The 17,723-nt window shown below is 40.1% G+C and overlaps 1 protein-coding gene across 1 annotated transcript; it reads right to left on the bottom strand.

Annotated features, from left to right (window-relative positions):
* On the bottom strand, window positions 1-10,333 carry LOC132396007 (LIM/homeobox protein Lhx1-like). The gene is made up of 5 exons (XM_059973292.1): window positions 9,574-10,333; window positions 7,216-7,439; window positions 6,150-6,427; window positions 4,027-4,192; window positions 1-720 (listed from the first exon to the last, which is right to left on the bottom strand). Exons 1-5 carry the CDS (start codon window positions 9,741-9,743, stop codon window positions 326-328), a joined length of 1,233 nt encoding a protein of 410 aa, XP_059829275.1. The 5' UTR covers window positions 9,744-10,333; the 3' UTR covers window positions 1-325.
* Between the last annotated feature and the right edge of the window lie 7,390 nt (window positions 10,334-17,723).

The following is a 17,723-nucleotide window of genomic DNA, read 5'->3' as shown; positions in this document are numbered from 1 at the left end:
GTAGAGTAGTTTGCGTTGAAGTCTTGGGGGCTCCCGAACGCTTTTGTCTTTTCTGAAATGTGTACTTTTTTGGATTCTAAAACTCCGCTCAGAATGCCGTCCCTTTCAAAACTTGTTGCTCCACTAAACTCGTTGCAACTTCCTTTTCGTTTGATGCTTTCACTTTTTAAAAAGTGTTATTTTAGTTTGTTTTGTGACGAGTTTCGTTGATGATCTTGGCCTCGTTCTTGCTGACCGGGCAGCCAACGAACTGTCTTTGGGGTGGGATGGAGCACAGAGCGAGACACATTGTCAATTTCAGTAATTTCCGCCAAGTCGGAAGTCGTTACCAAACGGCTGCTTCATTCATTTCCGGAGGCGGATGTGACAAATGGTTGGCGTATCCCCCATTCGTGAGAGAGAAGGACGGGCTGGGACCTGGGCCGAACACATCCGCCGCCATCGTGTGCATTGACGGTCCCGTTAACCCCGGCTCTGGGCTGGGAGAGTCCCCGTGAGAGTGAGAGATCATGTCAGTAAACCTCTGGCCGTCGCCTGGCCCCGGAAGATTGGTCGGGTGGTGGCCGGGCAGTGGATGCTCGAGTCCGCCGAGTGGGGTCGCCCCAGGCCCGGAGGAGGGCACAAAACCCAGATCCACCGGAGTTTGAGCTTGAGACGAGGGGGGACCTTGAGGAAAGAAATCGTAATTGCTTCCAGGGCCGTAATATTCAGTCTGATAATCTGTGGAAGGAAAAACAAGACAAATAAGGATAAATATACAACAATAGGCAATCTTACACTTTTCAATTTCAGGACGTCAAATACAAATAAACTAAGAATAAATCCAGTAATCAGATAAATTAGACGTTCTTGTTAAGTATTAACACAGGATTGATCAAAAACAAAACCTGAGAATACGTGAACTCTTCATGATACAAATTTCTTAAAACGTGACATGACAAACTATGAAATTTCTAACTTGGCTTTGCGTTGAGATTACACTGGAAATTAAATCGCTGATTTTGATTTAACTCCTCACCACGTTCGCTTAGTGTTGATTAGAAGCAGCTCTGAATATAATTGGCCCTTGAATATACTAAATCCCAACCTAGTTAATCCGCTTCCAAGACACAGATAGGTTTACAAGTTGGATTGTAGATTAAACCACCAATAGAAAGTCTTGCACATGTATAGCCAAATTATTTCATTTCATTGGTATTCTTTGTAAGCCATTCAAATTGATCTACGGTCAACATGAAAATCTGTAACCAGGAACTCAATCTTCATCTATCTCTGGGAACCGCGGATTCCTGTATTAAGTTCTGTGGCAAATTAAAATAAATCAGGATCAACATACAAAGGTTGCTAACTACATTAAAAATTCATTCCTATTCAATAATACCAATTATATGGGAGGGCCTTAAACAAAACATTTGCAGAATTATAGATATTTTAATATTTATTGGCTTAATAATGTATTAAATTATTTCCCAGCTGCGGAACGGACATCAAGATCAGTTTATTTTTTGGGTGGGGTAGGTTTAATTATTTTTCCTTTTTGCTGGTGCCCCTTTATTTTTTATTAACCCGAAAGCGGTTGATCAGAATCCATCTGAATTCACGGCGGAATGAGCAGAGTACAGTGGGAACAAAAAGCATGTTTTTGCTCTAATTTATGCCCTATTTGTAAATCAGATTGTCTCCTTTTTTCTCTTTCTCTCTAAAGATTTCATTTCTGTAAGTGAAATTGAAGCAGATGTGATTGCAAACAAACGCTTGGGAAACTATTCTCTGTTATTAATCCTTATCACACAGAAGGTCTGGCGCAGCAGGGTCCCACTTTTTGAATAATGCTCACTCATTTTACACAATCGCAACCGCTCTCACAAAAACACCACTCAACTAGTCATTTTAGAGCATTTCGGCAAATAACAACCTGCCACGCTAGAATCATAGCTTGAAAAATACTGTAAAATAGTTTATTATTCTGGACCGAATTTTAAATCTGCACGTAAAATCGTTAGTTGCACAATTCAGTGAAAGTGTTTTGAAAGTAGTCTTCTATCTAAATGCTCCACAGGTATTAATATCATTTCGCAAAATGTTAAAATCCTGGTATTAAAAACAATGCTTCACTTACTAACGTCAAAAATACTTCCCAAATCTTGATAAGATCAATTTTTAAAAAGTTAGGACAGAGTTCGCTTAGTCCTTCAGAAAAGTGTCCTGAAATTCATCTGGATCTGCTTATCTCTTGTAAATTGTATTTTTGTTTATTTTTCAGCTACAACACTCTACATCCGATAATTCCTTTCTCCAGTTCAGCCTGAATGCACACTAATTTACATAAGTAAATGAAATGCTGAATATGCTTACTAATACGGGCCGCCTCTACTTAGTTAAAAGATGGGTGAAAATATTGATGGACTTTAAAATCTCGGCCAGCAGAATTATTGAAAACTTAAGTGCGCTCATGTCCACAGTCATTTTAATTTCAAATGTGTGGTTTCAGTGTGAGATCGAGCATGGGGTGATCCTAGTCAGTGGGTCCGATTATCGCTGTGTTTAGAGTAGCTTTTTTTTAATAATCTTTTTTTTCAGATACTTGAGAGACAAACGTACCAGCAATTAACAGCGCAGGACAATCCAATGTAAATGAAATGCACTCATCTTGGCAATAGTGCATCTTTAAAGAATACATTTTTAAAAGCATGCTGTTGTTTAAAAAAGGAATAGATACATTATTCTTAACATTAAAAACGCAGATTTACGATTTCAATATAAACGCTTTTATTTGAGTGGGCTGAAGAAATGTAGTTGAAACATTTAATGCTTCGTGCTACGGTCTTGTTACGAACCTCCTACTTAAGCAGTACATTCACGCCATATTAATTAACCCCATCCCCTCCTGCGTGCTTATTGTCGTTCCATGTTCTCGCCATCAAATAACAGCGAGTATGCTGTTTACAATCTACTGGAAGCCCCACCAGTAAGACAAGGAACACAGACATGGAAACTTTCTAAGCAGCAAAGTTAACAAATGTCCCAGCTGAGGAATGCGGATAGGTGTTTTTCAACATCTCAAAATATATAAATTAATAAAATTTTTAACATGTTCACCCTCTGTACACTTAAAAAATTGTATAATAAAATAATTCAGATACAAAACAGTTTCAGGACTTATTCTAACTATCCATTATTCTGATTAGATACGTGCCATTATAACTCGAACAGCAGCAATTATACCATGTATGCATTTTATTAATTCTTAAAATTATAAGTAAGCACAGTATATAACTTTGTTCACGGTACAGAATATGAAGAAACGGTTACTTAAGTCAAAGTAGGGAAAGGTGCAAAATATAGAATAAGGCAATATAACAAGTGATGCATCTCAATTTTTTTCTAAAATATTTCTTTCATTAAAAAGCGAAGTTCTCTGACTCCATGACTTTCCCTATCACACATGCTCTCCAAACTCTCTAATGGAAAACAAAGCATACAATTAAAACCAATTTAACACTAGCTAGTTTTAATAGGAACACTGGAAACCTTTAAACAGTTTAGAACTAGAACGCCATTGGTAAACCAAATCCTATGGGAATGTATCATTCTCCCACACTCTGTATTTTAATGCATGTACCAACATATGGTGTGACTATTTCAGATCTTTTTTTTGTATATTCCCGTGGTTATCCGAAGCAGACTATTTACTGCAGACACTACTTTGGGTGCGATCCCTGTTTCTCGGGTGTAATCTTTTGCTGCCTAGTTGGTTCCGTACATGAAACTGATCTGACATTGATAAGTAGGTAGTTTAGAGAAAAGATATACTTTAGCCTTAAAATAGCACGGACAGTCTCTTCCTATAATCAGTGATTGAATAAGTCAATAATAAGTCAATCAATGGCTAACTTCATACAGTATTTCAATTGTCCGTCAATATATGACTGTAAAACTGAATTTGCAGCCTCTTTCTCGTTAAATAAGTAATCAGTTTTTAAGCACATCCTGGGGAGTGTTTAACAGAAATGAATTGGGACTTACCCCCGTAGTAATTGAAAGGGCCGTTTCCCATCATGTCAGCCCCGTCGAGGCGATCTCCCAGGGGTCTCATCCGTCTGGGGCTGCGGAAAAACGCGTGTCTACGAGCCCCTAAAGCACTCAGCTGCTTCATCCGCCTCTCCTTGGACCTCCTGTTTTGGAACCAGACCTGGGGCACAAAGCAGCCACGAGAATCCTTTTATTTCGAAAATCCCGAGTTAATATTAAACCATACTTACAATGTAAACACGAAACTTCCAATCCCACAGTTTAGAATTAAGGGGAACCTGAAGTATATAAAAGATTTACTTAACTACAAGGCAACATTAAACTCAAACCAGTCTTGAAACGCAGGCTGCTAATATTTACATCGTAATGTTCAAAAGACGGAGGAAAGCCAGAAGCCTTTCCCAGAATAAAACATCGAATCGCTTTAACAGCCTTGCCAAATCTTTCGATAATATCGTCACAATTCCTGACTTCTCAAAGTTCAAAGTTAAAATAATCTCAGGATGGAACATGTCACCTGAGACCCATTTTCTTGCGGGCATTCGCAGTAGATACAAAGAAACACAATAGAGTCAATGTAAAACTCCACTCAAATAAAACAACCAATGGGCAGCAAATCCTTTGCAGTAACAATACTTCTAGAATGCCACACAGCGTTTGGTATATATTTTGAAGTTGAATTATAACTGGGCTTCCTTCTTACAACACACATTCATCTACAGAATCGGGAGATAAAGTAGAATAATGGCTGAACTGTCATATCTTTGGGGGGGGGGGGACTTTCCAGGAAGAAAGCGATTCTTAAAATAGAAAAAAATGTAAACGGTTTCGCTGCTTCACCTTGTAAATTTCAAAATAAAAGGCACTTATTGTTCGAATTAGAAGGTTCACAACATTATAATAAGCAAACATTTAATAATCCCAATATTGCATTGAAAATGAAATGAAATTTAAGTTTGTATAAAAATCACATAAATTGAAAAAAATGCATGAATAAAGTAAGACAAGTGAAGTGTTGTGAAACTAATTCCCGTTACTACTACCATAAGTAATTATTGTCACTGGCCTGAGGCCGATGGTCTCTTTATTTTGCCCAGGTCACCAAAGTGAAGGCCTTATACTTTGGATAGCCTACTTCACAAATCCTTGTTTATTCCACAGTTAAAACAAGTGTCGACAAAGTGTCAATTTTGCACTCCCCGACGGGTGTTTTCCCTGTTCCAGTAGAAACGCGTTTCTCTCTTCGCTCCCTCTGATTTAGGGCCTGTTCCCTCTACCCAGTCGAGAACTGGAGCGGTCGAGTACATGAAACGCTTCCCGAGTTCCTTCAAAATACAGCCGATAAATGTATATTTGCGGGGCGTGGGGGGGGGGGGGGGGGGCTTCATTCTCGCTCTTAGACTCTAGTTTGTCAGCTGCCAGAAAACTTAACCCGGGTATTCCCGTCCACCCTCCCTACCAGTTTATATCTCGATTCGTTCCATAAACAGCATCCTGCTATACATAGTTGGTGATAACCTACTGGAATATCTCTCTTTGTTTCCAGCTTGACAATTGTTCGCACTGTCCTGACCACATCATTACACAACCTCCCGATTTATTTGTATTTGTTTGGACCCGGCTTGACCTCTTGGGTGCAGTCTTCTTGAGTTCTCTCGGCTTCCCGTGTTCTCTCCTTACACATTTCACACAAATAAAGAGGTTTGTTTACCTAGTTTCCCTTATTTAGGTTCGGTTTTTTTTTTCGCGTTATATACGTTTCCCTACTGCGACGTATCCTACTGTGGCCATCTATCTTTTTTTTTGTTACTAGAAACTGCTCGGAGGATTTATCCTGAACCACGAGATGCACCCGCTGGTTAGCCGTTGGTAGCACGACCTCTACCCACTTGTCACGTTTGAATGACTTCCCCGATCGAAGCGTTCTTTATACAATTTCTCAATTTCAAAATATCTTTAACTCCATCTCCTGTAGCACATTTCCGTTTAAGCACTTAAACAGCAAGTTTTATATTGACTCGAACAATTGCATCCCCTCACACCCTCCACGTAACCCCGGCCACTAATCTGCGGTTACGTTGAAATTCGCAGCCTCGGGTTCTGGATGCCTCTCTTACCTGTATGACCCTCATGTTTAGCCCGGTTTCCTGAGCTAGCTGCTCTCGGATGTGTCTTGTGGGTTTGGGGGTGGCCGCGAATGCCGCTTTGAGAGTTTCCAGCTGTTTCGCTTTGATGGTTGTGCGGGGTCCCCGGCGCTTGGCTCCCAGGTTCTGTTCCTCGTTCTCGTTATTGGTAGTCTCTTTATCTGAAATATTGGCGATTTCTGAGTCCTTTGTGTCATCTTGTAAATGGTCTTGACAATCCGGAGATAAACTCTGATCACTACATGCCGTTACTGTACAACATACAAAATGACGGGGGATGAAGAATGTGCTCACATCAGGTAAATAGCCGATTTAACGATGATAATCGCCGAGATTTTATTAATAATTGATATATAGCCGCTTTGGAGCGCTTTTTATTGCATTTTAACATATTAAAATGAAATATTTACCTACGCCTATATTTAAGTGATACAATTATAAATTACCTAACAGCCCAAAATTAATCTTCCCCAAGCGCATCGTTCGTTAGTTGCGGTTACATTAAAATGAAAATTGCAAAACAAAATAGCAACGGGAATCAAAGATTAGGTATCTAATCCAGAACATTGGACACACAGAGTAGAGTCATTTGAAAACTACCTACACAAAAATGTACATTCAGCGACTCGCATAACGCATCAAATAACAAATGGTGTTTAAATTGCCAGCAATTAATACGAGTTGGCATTGTGGGTGAAATGGATTTTAAAACCATATCGCTGTGCCCCGTAACCGTTGCAATTAAAAAAAACATACAATCCGAATGCCCGACCATTATGTAATGCCGATTATCACCGTTCCATAAAATATTCGATTTGATAAAACACTCAAGACCAGATAACAGTAAAACTATGAGTTATTGATCAACATATTAGACTAAGCAGTACAGGGCCGCACTGTCGCCCAGTTTCCTAATAAGCATAAATAAACACACACACACACACACACACACACACACACACACACACACACACACACACACACACACACACACACACAGATATACATATACGGATATACAACGAGGACTTGGCCTTACGTGACAGCGGGCCGTTTTCTTTCGAATTATTGCTGTTTAAAAAATCGTCTTTGCAAACAAATTTGTTTTCGTCGATGATGTAAAGCTCTTCTCCGGTGGAAAGTTGTTTGTTGCATATCATACAAGTAAAACAGTTCAGATGAAAGACTTTGCTTCTCGCTCTCCTCACCAGATCGCTCGGGGAGATACCCTGATAGCAGCCGGCACACTTCGTACCAAAACGACTGTAAAGCACCACAGTAGCGGGAAAATGGTCAAAGGAATTCTTAATTCTGTTTAGTACATTGGTAGTTAACTACATCATACTAATCGGGTAGAACGGAGTTAATGGTGGATAGATTATTGCTAATACTGCTGTTGTCCTGCTCTAAAGTGTGTCCAGGGGCGTACAAACGGAAGAAAAGTTACCTATATTTGTATAGATCTGCATTATCAAGCAACGGAGACCAGGCTAAATCGTGACCGACACATCGGCGCGTGACAGATTGATCAGTGAAGTATTACATTTAGAAAATCGACTGAAAATGAGAACGGACTATTTATGAGAAGTTCCTGTCAGCAAACTGGCCAAAAGTGACAGAATGCTATCTGGGGGGGGAGGGGGCTTCACAATAAACCAGGTCGACACTATCGTGTAACTCCCAGCTTCCATTTCACAATGCGGCTAATTTTCCGTCCCATTCGCATAAACTATAGCGAAATAATATGCTTCGTCTCCATCCCAATTCAATATACACAACCTTTATTAAAAGATTTTGTGGCAATTTATCTAAAATATGTTGTTCATTATCCATAAAATTGAATCGAGTCGTGGTCACAGAAATGAAGAGTACAGCGAAAATTAATGCACACCTTCGGGCAGCTAACACATAACCTAGTCTATGTCCATTTCGACGTATATATGAAATAATTTGCCTGTTAAACTCGTGGGTATTTTCTGTTTTCCTCTTAAAATATTTCGGTACAATGTTTTAATTTTTGTTAACTTCTTGACCAAGATAGTGTTTGACGAAATTGTATAACAGGTGACCATAAACTATTCAAGTCTGTGCAAGTTTACCGACACATTTTTAAAGCAAGGACACGACAAACTTGTTTTATTTGAAAAAGAGCAGCAAGTGAGAAATGTGCTTTTCTTTTGCTAATACTGCAGTTGTCTTACTTCAAAGTGCGTAGCATGGCGTGTGTAAACTTTAAAAATGGCATTCTAGTGAAAACGACATTTTTAAAGAATCTCATTTTCATGCTGGGTGTAAAATTCATTGGATTAATAAATGTTACGTCATTTACAGGTGACGGCAGATTGAAATGATGATGGCGTATGATCCCGGAGGAGGAAGGAGATTTCAGGAGTGCCTGATTAGAAAGGTCTTCAAACTTGACATTAAACCATTCATTAATAATAACTGAGGGGGTGGTTGGTTCAATAAATAATTCCGGTATATAAGCGATAGCTAAAGGATATTTTGCTGTCTCATTAGATTGTGCAACTTGAATCAGGCTAACACTTTCAAAGGACTAGTACTGTAATAACTTAATTAAAGAAAATTAAATATATTACTTCAAGAGTTATTCCGCATATGCATGCCGCTTGGCTGTAAATGAAAGTCATACTGTACAAAGTTTGATAGAAATAATTGATTCAACATTAAAGATTAAAGTAACTCAGCATGTAAGCTATCACTGAATTTACTCTCAAACTTGGGTTGGACGTTTGGTTCATGAGTTTGGGAATTACAACTGTGCAGCTATTTGTTCGCTTTACTTGGGTAATTGCTAACAAAGATTTGCTCGTATGTGCTTTGTCTATGGTTTCTCTTCACACACTTATTATTCAAAAACGCTTATCACATCGTTACCCAAAAAAAAAGATAAAACAGCAAGAATGTAGACAGAGCCGATGGATTTCCTCTAGGGTTCGTTATTATTGATCTTTGCTTTAATTTGCCTCAGCAAAAGAAAAGTGCGAGTTATATTTTCTCTGCTGAATACACATTTTCCGCATTACAAGATCAACAAAGTTACAGATTGTGGTTTGAGTGGATGTGTGTAAATATTTCAGCTGTCCTACCATGCCGTGAAACAGTAAATAGTTCCGTGCAGGATTTATGATGAATAGTTAAAGTTACTATTTCTTTTCCTCGGGTAACCGAACAAGACATGCTTTATAAATGTGAAAGTTATCTAATAGCACTAATTAAGCTAGCTAGGAGACATGCATTATTTGTTTTCACCAAGCACTGTCTTGTCAAACAGATAAAATAACAGCATTTCAGTCCTGACATAACGTAAAACAAACTTGAAGCTAGCGCTATACGAACACAGCGTGACGCCTCAAAGCCATACTATTGCACTTACCGAAAAAAGTCGTTCTTGCAGTAGAGTTTTCCCTCTCGCGAAAAACATTTTTCTGTTAAATTGCATTTGCATTCGCAGCACTGAACACATTTCACGTGCCAAGCTCGGTCCAGGACGTTTAATAGGAACCTATCAAGAATAGGCCTTTCGCACCCCGCACAGTGCACCATTGTCTTTGGATTGTTCCCAGATAATGAGATAGCTGACGGTTAGATATTTGGCTGGTAATAATGAGGTCCTCGATCGTCCAGGAGGCTGATCCTTTAGAATGGCTGTTATTAAAGGGCGATGCTTCCAACGGATTTAAATGGCCAGCGTTCTTTCTTTTGAGGTAGCTGATATCAGTCAAAGAAAATCGAAGCAGGTGTACTCCTAAAGAAACAATCGCCCTCTTAAAGAAATTACTATAAAATAATGAAAAGCTACTCTAATTAACAAGCAACAGTGCTGTCACTCTGGAGTATTGAAGTAAATTATTTACTCCAACATGATGCAAAAGGTACAAGTGTTTAATTCGGCCGCTTGTCTCATAAGTATCTCTTAAGTTTGCTCGTATTAGCAAAATTATAATACATATATTAAATACTCCAGAAAGAAAAGATGGGTGACAGGCCTGTGGCAAGCATTGCTTTTGATTTCATGGTTCAACTTTCCTGATCTGGAAGAGAAATATCTCCAGTCGTGTTTACTGTACAGCTATAGTAGTCGTGTGGATAAACATGCCAATCACCGCCGCTGCTGCTCTGCCCGCCGCACGCGCTCACTCGACTGCATGTTTCTTGGAGCTCGCGCACACCTTATTCATATCGCCGTCACGCGCCCCGCCGCGTCACCGACGCCCCCGTCCAATCAGCCATCCGGGAGCCATGGTAACCATTAATTTATGACAGTTTTTTTTTGGTGTCTTTTTTTTCCCCCTGCCTTTGAAAGACTCGCAACATCTCGCCTAGAGAATAGCGGAAGCCGCGGCCGCTTCTGAGGTTTAGGTATAGTTGCAATTTTTTTTCCGCCTTTCTTCTGTCATATCCTTCTGGGGTTTTTTTTGTGTATTTGGAAGGTTCATTTTGCAATTTTCATCGCGGTCGAACGGTTGACTAAAACAAAACCACAAAATGCAAGAAAGTATGTTTACATGTTCAGGCCCTCTTTCCCCTTTTGGGAGTTTTCATTTTGCCGCTGGTTAGTCATACTCTTGATTGTATGTGGGTGAAAGAGCGGGAGAGAGTGAGGCAGCTAAAGTCAAAGTCTGCATCTTTTCCCACGTTTTCTTGGCTTGTGTTCCGATCATTCTGCAATTATAAATTGCAGCAGATTGATTGCCCTGTTTATAATCATGCGGTAAGCCAAAACTGCTTGGCAGAAGTTACGATACCTTCGTAGGGACCAATCAACGTGAAATAATAAGGATATAATTTCAGGGTGCTGGGTGGGGGAGGGGTTCGGGTGCTGTGTGGGTGCCCATCATCAGGTGAAAATGCAAGAGCAATATTTGGCGTTTGATGAAATCACAGTGGTGGGGTGAGTCAGTAAAATAGTTTCAATATGCATGAGCATTTTGCCCGCCTGCATTTTAACCTTTGAAGTCGTATCCGCTGAAAACGCGAGAGACTATATGAAAGACCTAACAAGTCATTTTATCACCTCTTCACTTGTTGATGAATGCCCTGTTCTACGGGAAATGCTTACTCTGTCATCTATAATGGACGTCTCCCCCCCCCCCCCCCCGATTTATCTCAAATTCAACACCAAATAGTGCTAAACATATTTGCATATTAACGTTAGAATTTAACTTTTTTGATGTTTGTGTGTATTGCATCTCACGTCAGCGCGAATGGAAACAAGAAAGGCTCAATCCTGTAATCCACTTCTCTATCAGTTGATAGATCACACTGGCCAAACCTGGGGCAAGGTGAAAGTTAAACATTTGCATTTAGTTTAGACTTTCGCCATACTTTTCAAAACAAAACGTCTGCCTATTGTCCGCCTGAGATCAATTTTCTCCAGGGCCAGGTGGGAATGGGCACACGTTTTATGTCTTGTCTGATTAAGGGAGCAGAATGGAGGCGCAGAGAACGTAATAAGGATATAACACTCCACCCAAACAACATTTTCACAGTTTCCAGTTTTACTTGGGTAGGCGCTGACAGACTGGAGTTGAGATGGACCAGGATGCAGTTTGTCTGGAAACACAAGGTCGTGTTTGCAAACATTTACTTGGCTATGATACTAAACACTGTGAACTGCAGTGTCAGTACACATCAATTAGCGAATGCTGCGACTGCTAGACAACATTTGTGGTTTTAACAGCACCGTATTCCAGTAAGCGCCTTTCGGTACTCTTTGTTTTTGCATAGCATGCTATTATTTCTTCTCGGGTTCCTCCAACGCTTTATCACGTTTTTTTTTAGATTCCATGTGATGAACCAGTGTATCGCCACGCTAATTCGACACTTTTGGACAAAGTATATCCCCCGACAATTGGGTAATCGTTTGATAAAGCGCGCCGACTCTATCAATTTCTTCAACACGTTTGTGATCTCGCACCTTTCAGCGAGAAGCAACATTTTTATACCATTGCGGGTTATCTCTCACGGTAACCGCGAGTGGTCGTCAACTTAATGGATACGTTGGTGAAAAGACGATAAATAAATGATCCATGATACCAAAATGATGGGGGGGGGGGCGGTGGGGGAAGCCCTCTTTGCTCTCCGCATATGGTTGGGCATCATGGTCAAAATTTCCCCTGTTCAAAGTAAAGTCGCAATATTCAGCGAGCACCAACTTTCCTGTCTGCTTTGTTACTCAGCTGTTTCTTGAGCGAATGTCGCTGACCTGCCACTCACAGCGCAGATTCCCTTCCAACCGACACTTCACAGTTCCTAACCTACGCACAATCTTTGCAAAAAAAAATCAATAAACTCTTTCTGCATATGGGCTTCTTCTCATGCAAAAGGGAGAAGCGTGACTGGTGTGGACTTGGCCCTGCAGACTACACAGTGACAGCTGTAGTCTTCTATCTGGGGACTTCTTTCCTTTGACACTCTCCCAGATGACATGTGTTGGTCAGGAATGAATAGAGATAAGAGATGAGCAACATCTTTGTGACCATCGTGTCTATTTCTACTTCAATATTTTATTCAGCCGCAAAGCATCTGGTTATATTATAGCAACACAGGCTTTACTGAAATATCAAAGAGTTTACAGTTAGGTGTCGAAAGTGATTCATTTGAATACCTCACACAGCCTAAAACGTGATGTAGTTAGGAAACGTGCGCTGTATTTAAGAATTCAGCGTACAGTTTCTGCACTTACAGTAGTTATGTTATGCAATTAAACAATCTTGGAAGTTCAGCATTCTGAAACCCTGAAGTGAAAGTGACTTGATATTAACAACCAGGACAGGTGAAACGAAACGTCGCCAGGTTTAACAGAGTTTAATCCGCATGTGTGTAAGAACGCCAGAGAGAGGGAAAACACTTCTTTAGTATTTTGTCCCATGCAATATTAAGGACATGTTACGAGAGGTTTAATCACTCAGGTAAAAGGCTTGTTCAAATCACGTGATTGGATGTAACACTAACATTTGCTTAACTTTGAAGTGAAGGTATTTATTTAAAGCGTAGAAAAAAAACTGTTACACGAATTATGTGTGTTTGTGACGGGGCGGGGGAATTAACGTATGGAGCCGGTTTTCGGTTTTACATGAAGTACACTCAATCAGTTTCGACAGGAGCCACGATCAGAGGCAACCTTCCGTCACCCTTTCTTCAAATTACTGAAGTGAAATGTAATCAACTGATTACATCGGGAATACGAGTAGAGTGCACTTTTTGACCCAGCTTTGTAAACGAACTTTCCAATTTTAACCATCTATTTTCAGCTCGCAAGTATAATTGCATAAAAAAGTGATTATTGGACACCACGCAGAGCTGATATAGATCCAAATCGCTCACGGAGTAGAAAATATATGTTGACCAAATAATCTGCTCTAATTCATTTAGAAATATTTTCTTATGGTGGCACGGCATATTGTTCATTTTAAGTCGACTGGCTCTGTTGAGAGGCAGTCAACATCACCGAGATTCAATATCCAAGGATGGAGAGTTTGCACAATGATGCAGTCATTCTTGACGCCTAAACTTAAAACCCCGCCGCGTGAATTCACTCTTAACCCCTTCCCTTTAGAAAATTCCACAGGGCGCGATTTTACAGTACCTCATCTAAGAAATGACCATGACTGGGAGGAGAAGATTTATCAGCAAAGGCTCAAAGGCTGGCGGTATTAACAGGTCTAGAATCTCCTTAGCTTCATCAAAACAGCCAGTCACAGCCAGTGGCTGTCAGCGCAGAATGGAAGGAGATATCGATTGAAAGTGAGTGCCCAGTCATTGTGTATGAATGTTAACGGGTCCAAACACGATTCACAAACTCAGCCTTTTCCTTTACAGGAGACAGCAGCTTCACGTCTTTGTCCACGAAGAATAGGTGCTACCACTCTCCACTTTCCCCGTTCTCCAACGCACTTTATTTTCATTGTATACTAATGTTACACATCGAACGTTACCTGTTGGTGATCGTGAACAGTGCTTTCAACAATGAACACGTTATGCGTTTACACAAAATTGTTGTGGATAATAGTACACCAGGCCAAATATCACCTGTTGCCAAATTGAGTAGATTGGAATAATTCATGCATTTTGTTAAGAATGTTACAGATATATTATTTTATAATCTTGGAAATAACGCACTTCCCTGATAACTTCAGGCGTAGTGGGTACCTCTTTGGAGATTTCAATCTGTTTTAAAAAGTTATGATATAGTGTGCATCATTCACTAGAAAAGTTTTAATAAAATAGCAACTTGGAAGACAATTTGCGCAGTAGTGGAATTGCAAGTTTCGATATGTAATTTATCCTCTTTCCAATAACCTGTACAAAATACACACAGGGAACACCTGGGGAGATCACCACCAAGTTATAATTGTAATTTGATGTTCAATGATTATACTTGCTAATACTTACCATTAAAGGAATAGCATATTGAAAGATCGCCAGCTACTTCTGTCTATTTACAAAAAAATATCAAAATTCAAGATGATCGTCATTCAACAAAATGAAATGACCTTTGGCCTAGTATCAAAAGCAACCACTTTGCTGCTTTGAAAGCGATGAAATTGCCCTTCATGTCAAAACCAATCTTACTATACGTGTTCCAGTGACTTCCTCCAAATCCTCTCTAGTTTCCAACCCCGCCCCATCCCCTTCAACCCGACCCCCACCACCACCACACCGCCCGCACACACACACACACACACACACACACACACACACACACACACACACACACACACACACACACACACACACACACACACACACACACACACACAGAAATGTTAGACTTGGGGCATCAATAAATAGAACATGGCACTCAATAAGTGACTAGAAAGCCTAATTATGGAAACAGAGACTTGCTTTACAGTACCAGTTAACCTAACTACTAGAGATTAAAGCACAGAAGCTACAATACACCATTGCAGCATTGAAATTAAGTCAAGGGCAGTTGTCAAGTTCAAGTTTACAAGGGAAATCCGTATTGTTCATGTTTTTAATCATCAGCTTCTTTGCCCTCCCCCATAGCACATGTGACTCTATCGGTAGAGATCAGACTGGTTGCTGCGCTCGCAAAGATCCGTTATTTCCCCACCCTCCTCTTGACCTCTCTGTCAGAAGATGCGGGTGACACTTGTGATAAACTGAGAAATACACGGCGAGGTTGTGATCGGCCAAGTGCAACTGGATTACAAACAACTGTGAGATCTCCCGTGACATGAGTGGTATTGCAACAGCTTCGCATCAAATGGACCACGAGTTGATCCTTCTGTGATGCTGTAAATTTCGACTTGACAGACAGTATCCAAAGGTTGTAGCAAGCTCTCATAACCTTCCCCTTTGAACTATGTAAACCGCACACTTTCAACAATACATTAATATCCATTCAGTCACAACACTGTCTCTCCTGGCATGGAAAGTTTAAATTTATGTTCAATATAGATTAAGTAACTTAATTCAATGATTTAAGAAATGGGATTGAAATATAGTATATGATGGTACCTTACTAATATAATTTATTTGCGATTATACTTCGATCAAAGAAATCAAGTTCAAACATTAGCCCAGTCATCAAAACCATGGGAATTGAGATCGCAGCAAACCGCCAGCCAGATATTCAGTTTTGGCTTTTGACCAACAAGTTCTGTTGAAACCATTCTGATTGTTTTACTTTTGCTTTCTTTTAGTACCTCGATTCAATAAAGCGCGAACACGTTCACTAGGAAGTCCAGATAATCGAAGATAAACGAGCGCGATTAACGTTAAAGAACCAAAGTACTGTACAGGGCACACAATTATTAGATAAGATGCTAGATTCTGGAAGTGCGATGTTGTAGATTTGTGTACCTTAGGAACACAGACGCTCAGATTTATATTTCGATTTAATTAAGTGACGTGTGTAAATGCAATATAAATCGGAAAGTATGAAACTACAGCAGAACTTAAATGGTTTAACAACTTCGTGTTATTTAGATTACAACTGATCTGAGTTGATTGCAACTAATTGAAAATACGGTGCAAACTGACTCTATGAAACAAAATTAAGCCACATAATGCTATCATCACTTCTCGCGTGTGGACTTGGCAACATTTTGATCTGCTTTTATTTGGCTTAGTAAGAGCAGAATTCATTAGGCGGCACCCTTAATAATGCAGCAATACATTTTTTGTACCTAGGAACTGATATTGAAAAATTCAGCACACAGGTCCTGATCGTTATGTCCCCCTCTGCCACTTTAACAAAACAAATAATATATAAAATGAAACAGCGTATAATGCACGAGAACAGCAATTAATGATTGTTGTGCTGAAGCTCCTTTAAATTATAGATTTAAGTAGAATTATGGTCCTATATATATATGTTAAGAAAATGAACGAGTTAAGCCAATCAATTATTCCACCTAATAAAAGACATTGCAGCTTTGGAAGCAGTCAAAAGGGGACTCATTAATCTAATACATAGGACGAGAGGGTTTTTCTGTCGAGAGCGGCGTGATAGTCTGGGTCTGTATTCTTTGGGGGTACAGAAGAATAAGGGATAACTGTCTTCAAACATACAGGATCCTAAGAAGGCTTGACAGAGTCGATGTACAGAAGTTTCCATAATGGGACAGTCACGAACAGGGGAGCACGGTTAGGGGCGGTCATTTTAAATTGAGATGCGTACACAGTTCCTCTCTCAGGGGGTAATGGGTCTCTAGAATTCTCTGTCCCCGGGGATGGTGACTATTTAGATACATTTCAGGTCGAGATAGATATATTCTGTTGAATTGCGGTTTATGGGGAAGGAGTTCCAAGAGGAGATGAGGCCAGTACAGATAGCAGGGTAGACTAGAGGGGCCCAGAGGCCATCTTCTGTTCCTGTTTTCTTCTGTTCCCCTGAAGAGAAACTCTAAGTGCAACAAGACTCCAGTTACAGCAGAGCATGACAGGTTGCTTGGAAAGATTTGACTCTCGTTTACCTCAGTGCATCAATGATAAATGATACACATCCTCTCGGGAAGGCTCGCCAAGAAAACAGATTGGAGGGGTGGAAATTAGTCGAACATTTGGTTGATCAGGAACTTTTTTTTGCCAGGGTTGGGCATTCAGTAATAAAAGTTAACGGACCGAACCAATTGGTAAGCAGGAACAAGATAAGACTCTAGATAAATCATGCTTTCCATTGATCTCCCAACTTTGAAAGAATCTTTAGTGAAGTGTCCCTAGTGAAATTTCACGTTCATATGTGCACTCAATGTCCACTTTATAAGGTAAAGGAGTGAGACCGGGTGTGATCTTCTGCCGCTGTAGCCCATCCACTTCAAGGTTCGACGTGTTCTGCGTTCAGCACACAATACTGTCAGCTTGAACCAATCTGGACATTCTCCTCAGACCTCTCTAATTAACAAGCTGTTTTGGCCTGCAGTCTCTGAGATACGCAAACCACCCCGCCTGGCACCAACAATCATTCCACTTACATCACATTCCCTCCCCATTCTGATATTTGATCTGAACAGAAACTTCGCCTCTTGTCCATGTTCTTATTATGCAATGAGT

Source organism: Hypanus sabinus, chromosome 6 (assembly GCF_030144855.1).
Source record: "Hypanus sabinus isolate sHypSab1 chromosome 6, sHypSab1.hap1, whole genome shotgun sequence".
Classification (NCBI taxonomy): domain Eukaryota; kingdom Metazoa; phylum Chordata; class Chondrichthyes; order Myliobatiformes; family Dasyatidae; genus Hypanus; species Hypanus sabinus.
The sequence above is the reverse complement of the archived record's forward strand: the minus strand, read 5'-3'. Positions and strand labels throughout refer to the sequence as shown.

Coding starts and splice junctions, on each gene's coding strand:
- LOC132396007 (XM_059973292.1), bottom strand. CDS start 9,743: ATGGTGCACTGTGCGGGGTGCGAAAGGCCTATTCTTGATAGGTTCCTA. Junction 6,428..7,215: donor AGAAAACGGCCCGCTGTCAC/GTAAGGCCAAGT, acceptor TATGTTGTACAG/TAACGGCATGTAGTGATCAG. Junction 4,193..6,149: donor TAAACATGAGGGTCATACAG/GTAAGAGAGGCA, acceptor TTTGTGCCCCAG/GTCTGGTTCCAAAACAGGAG.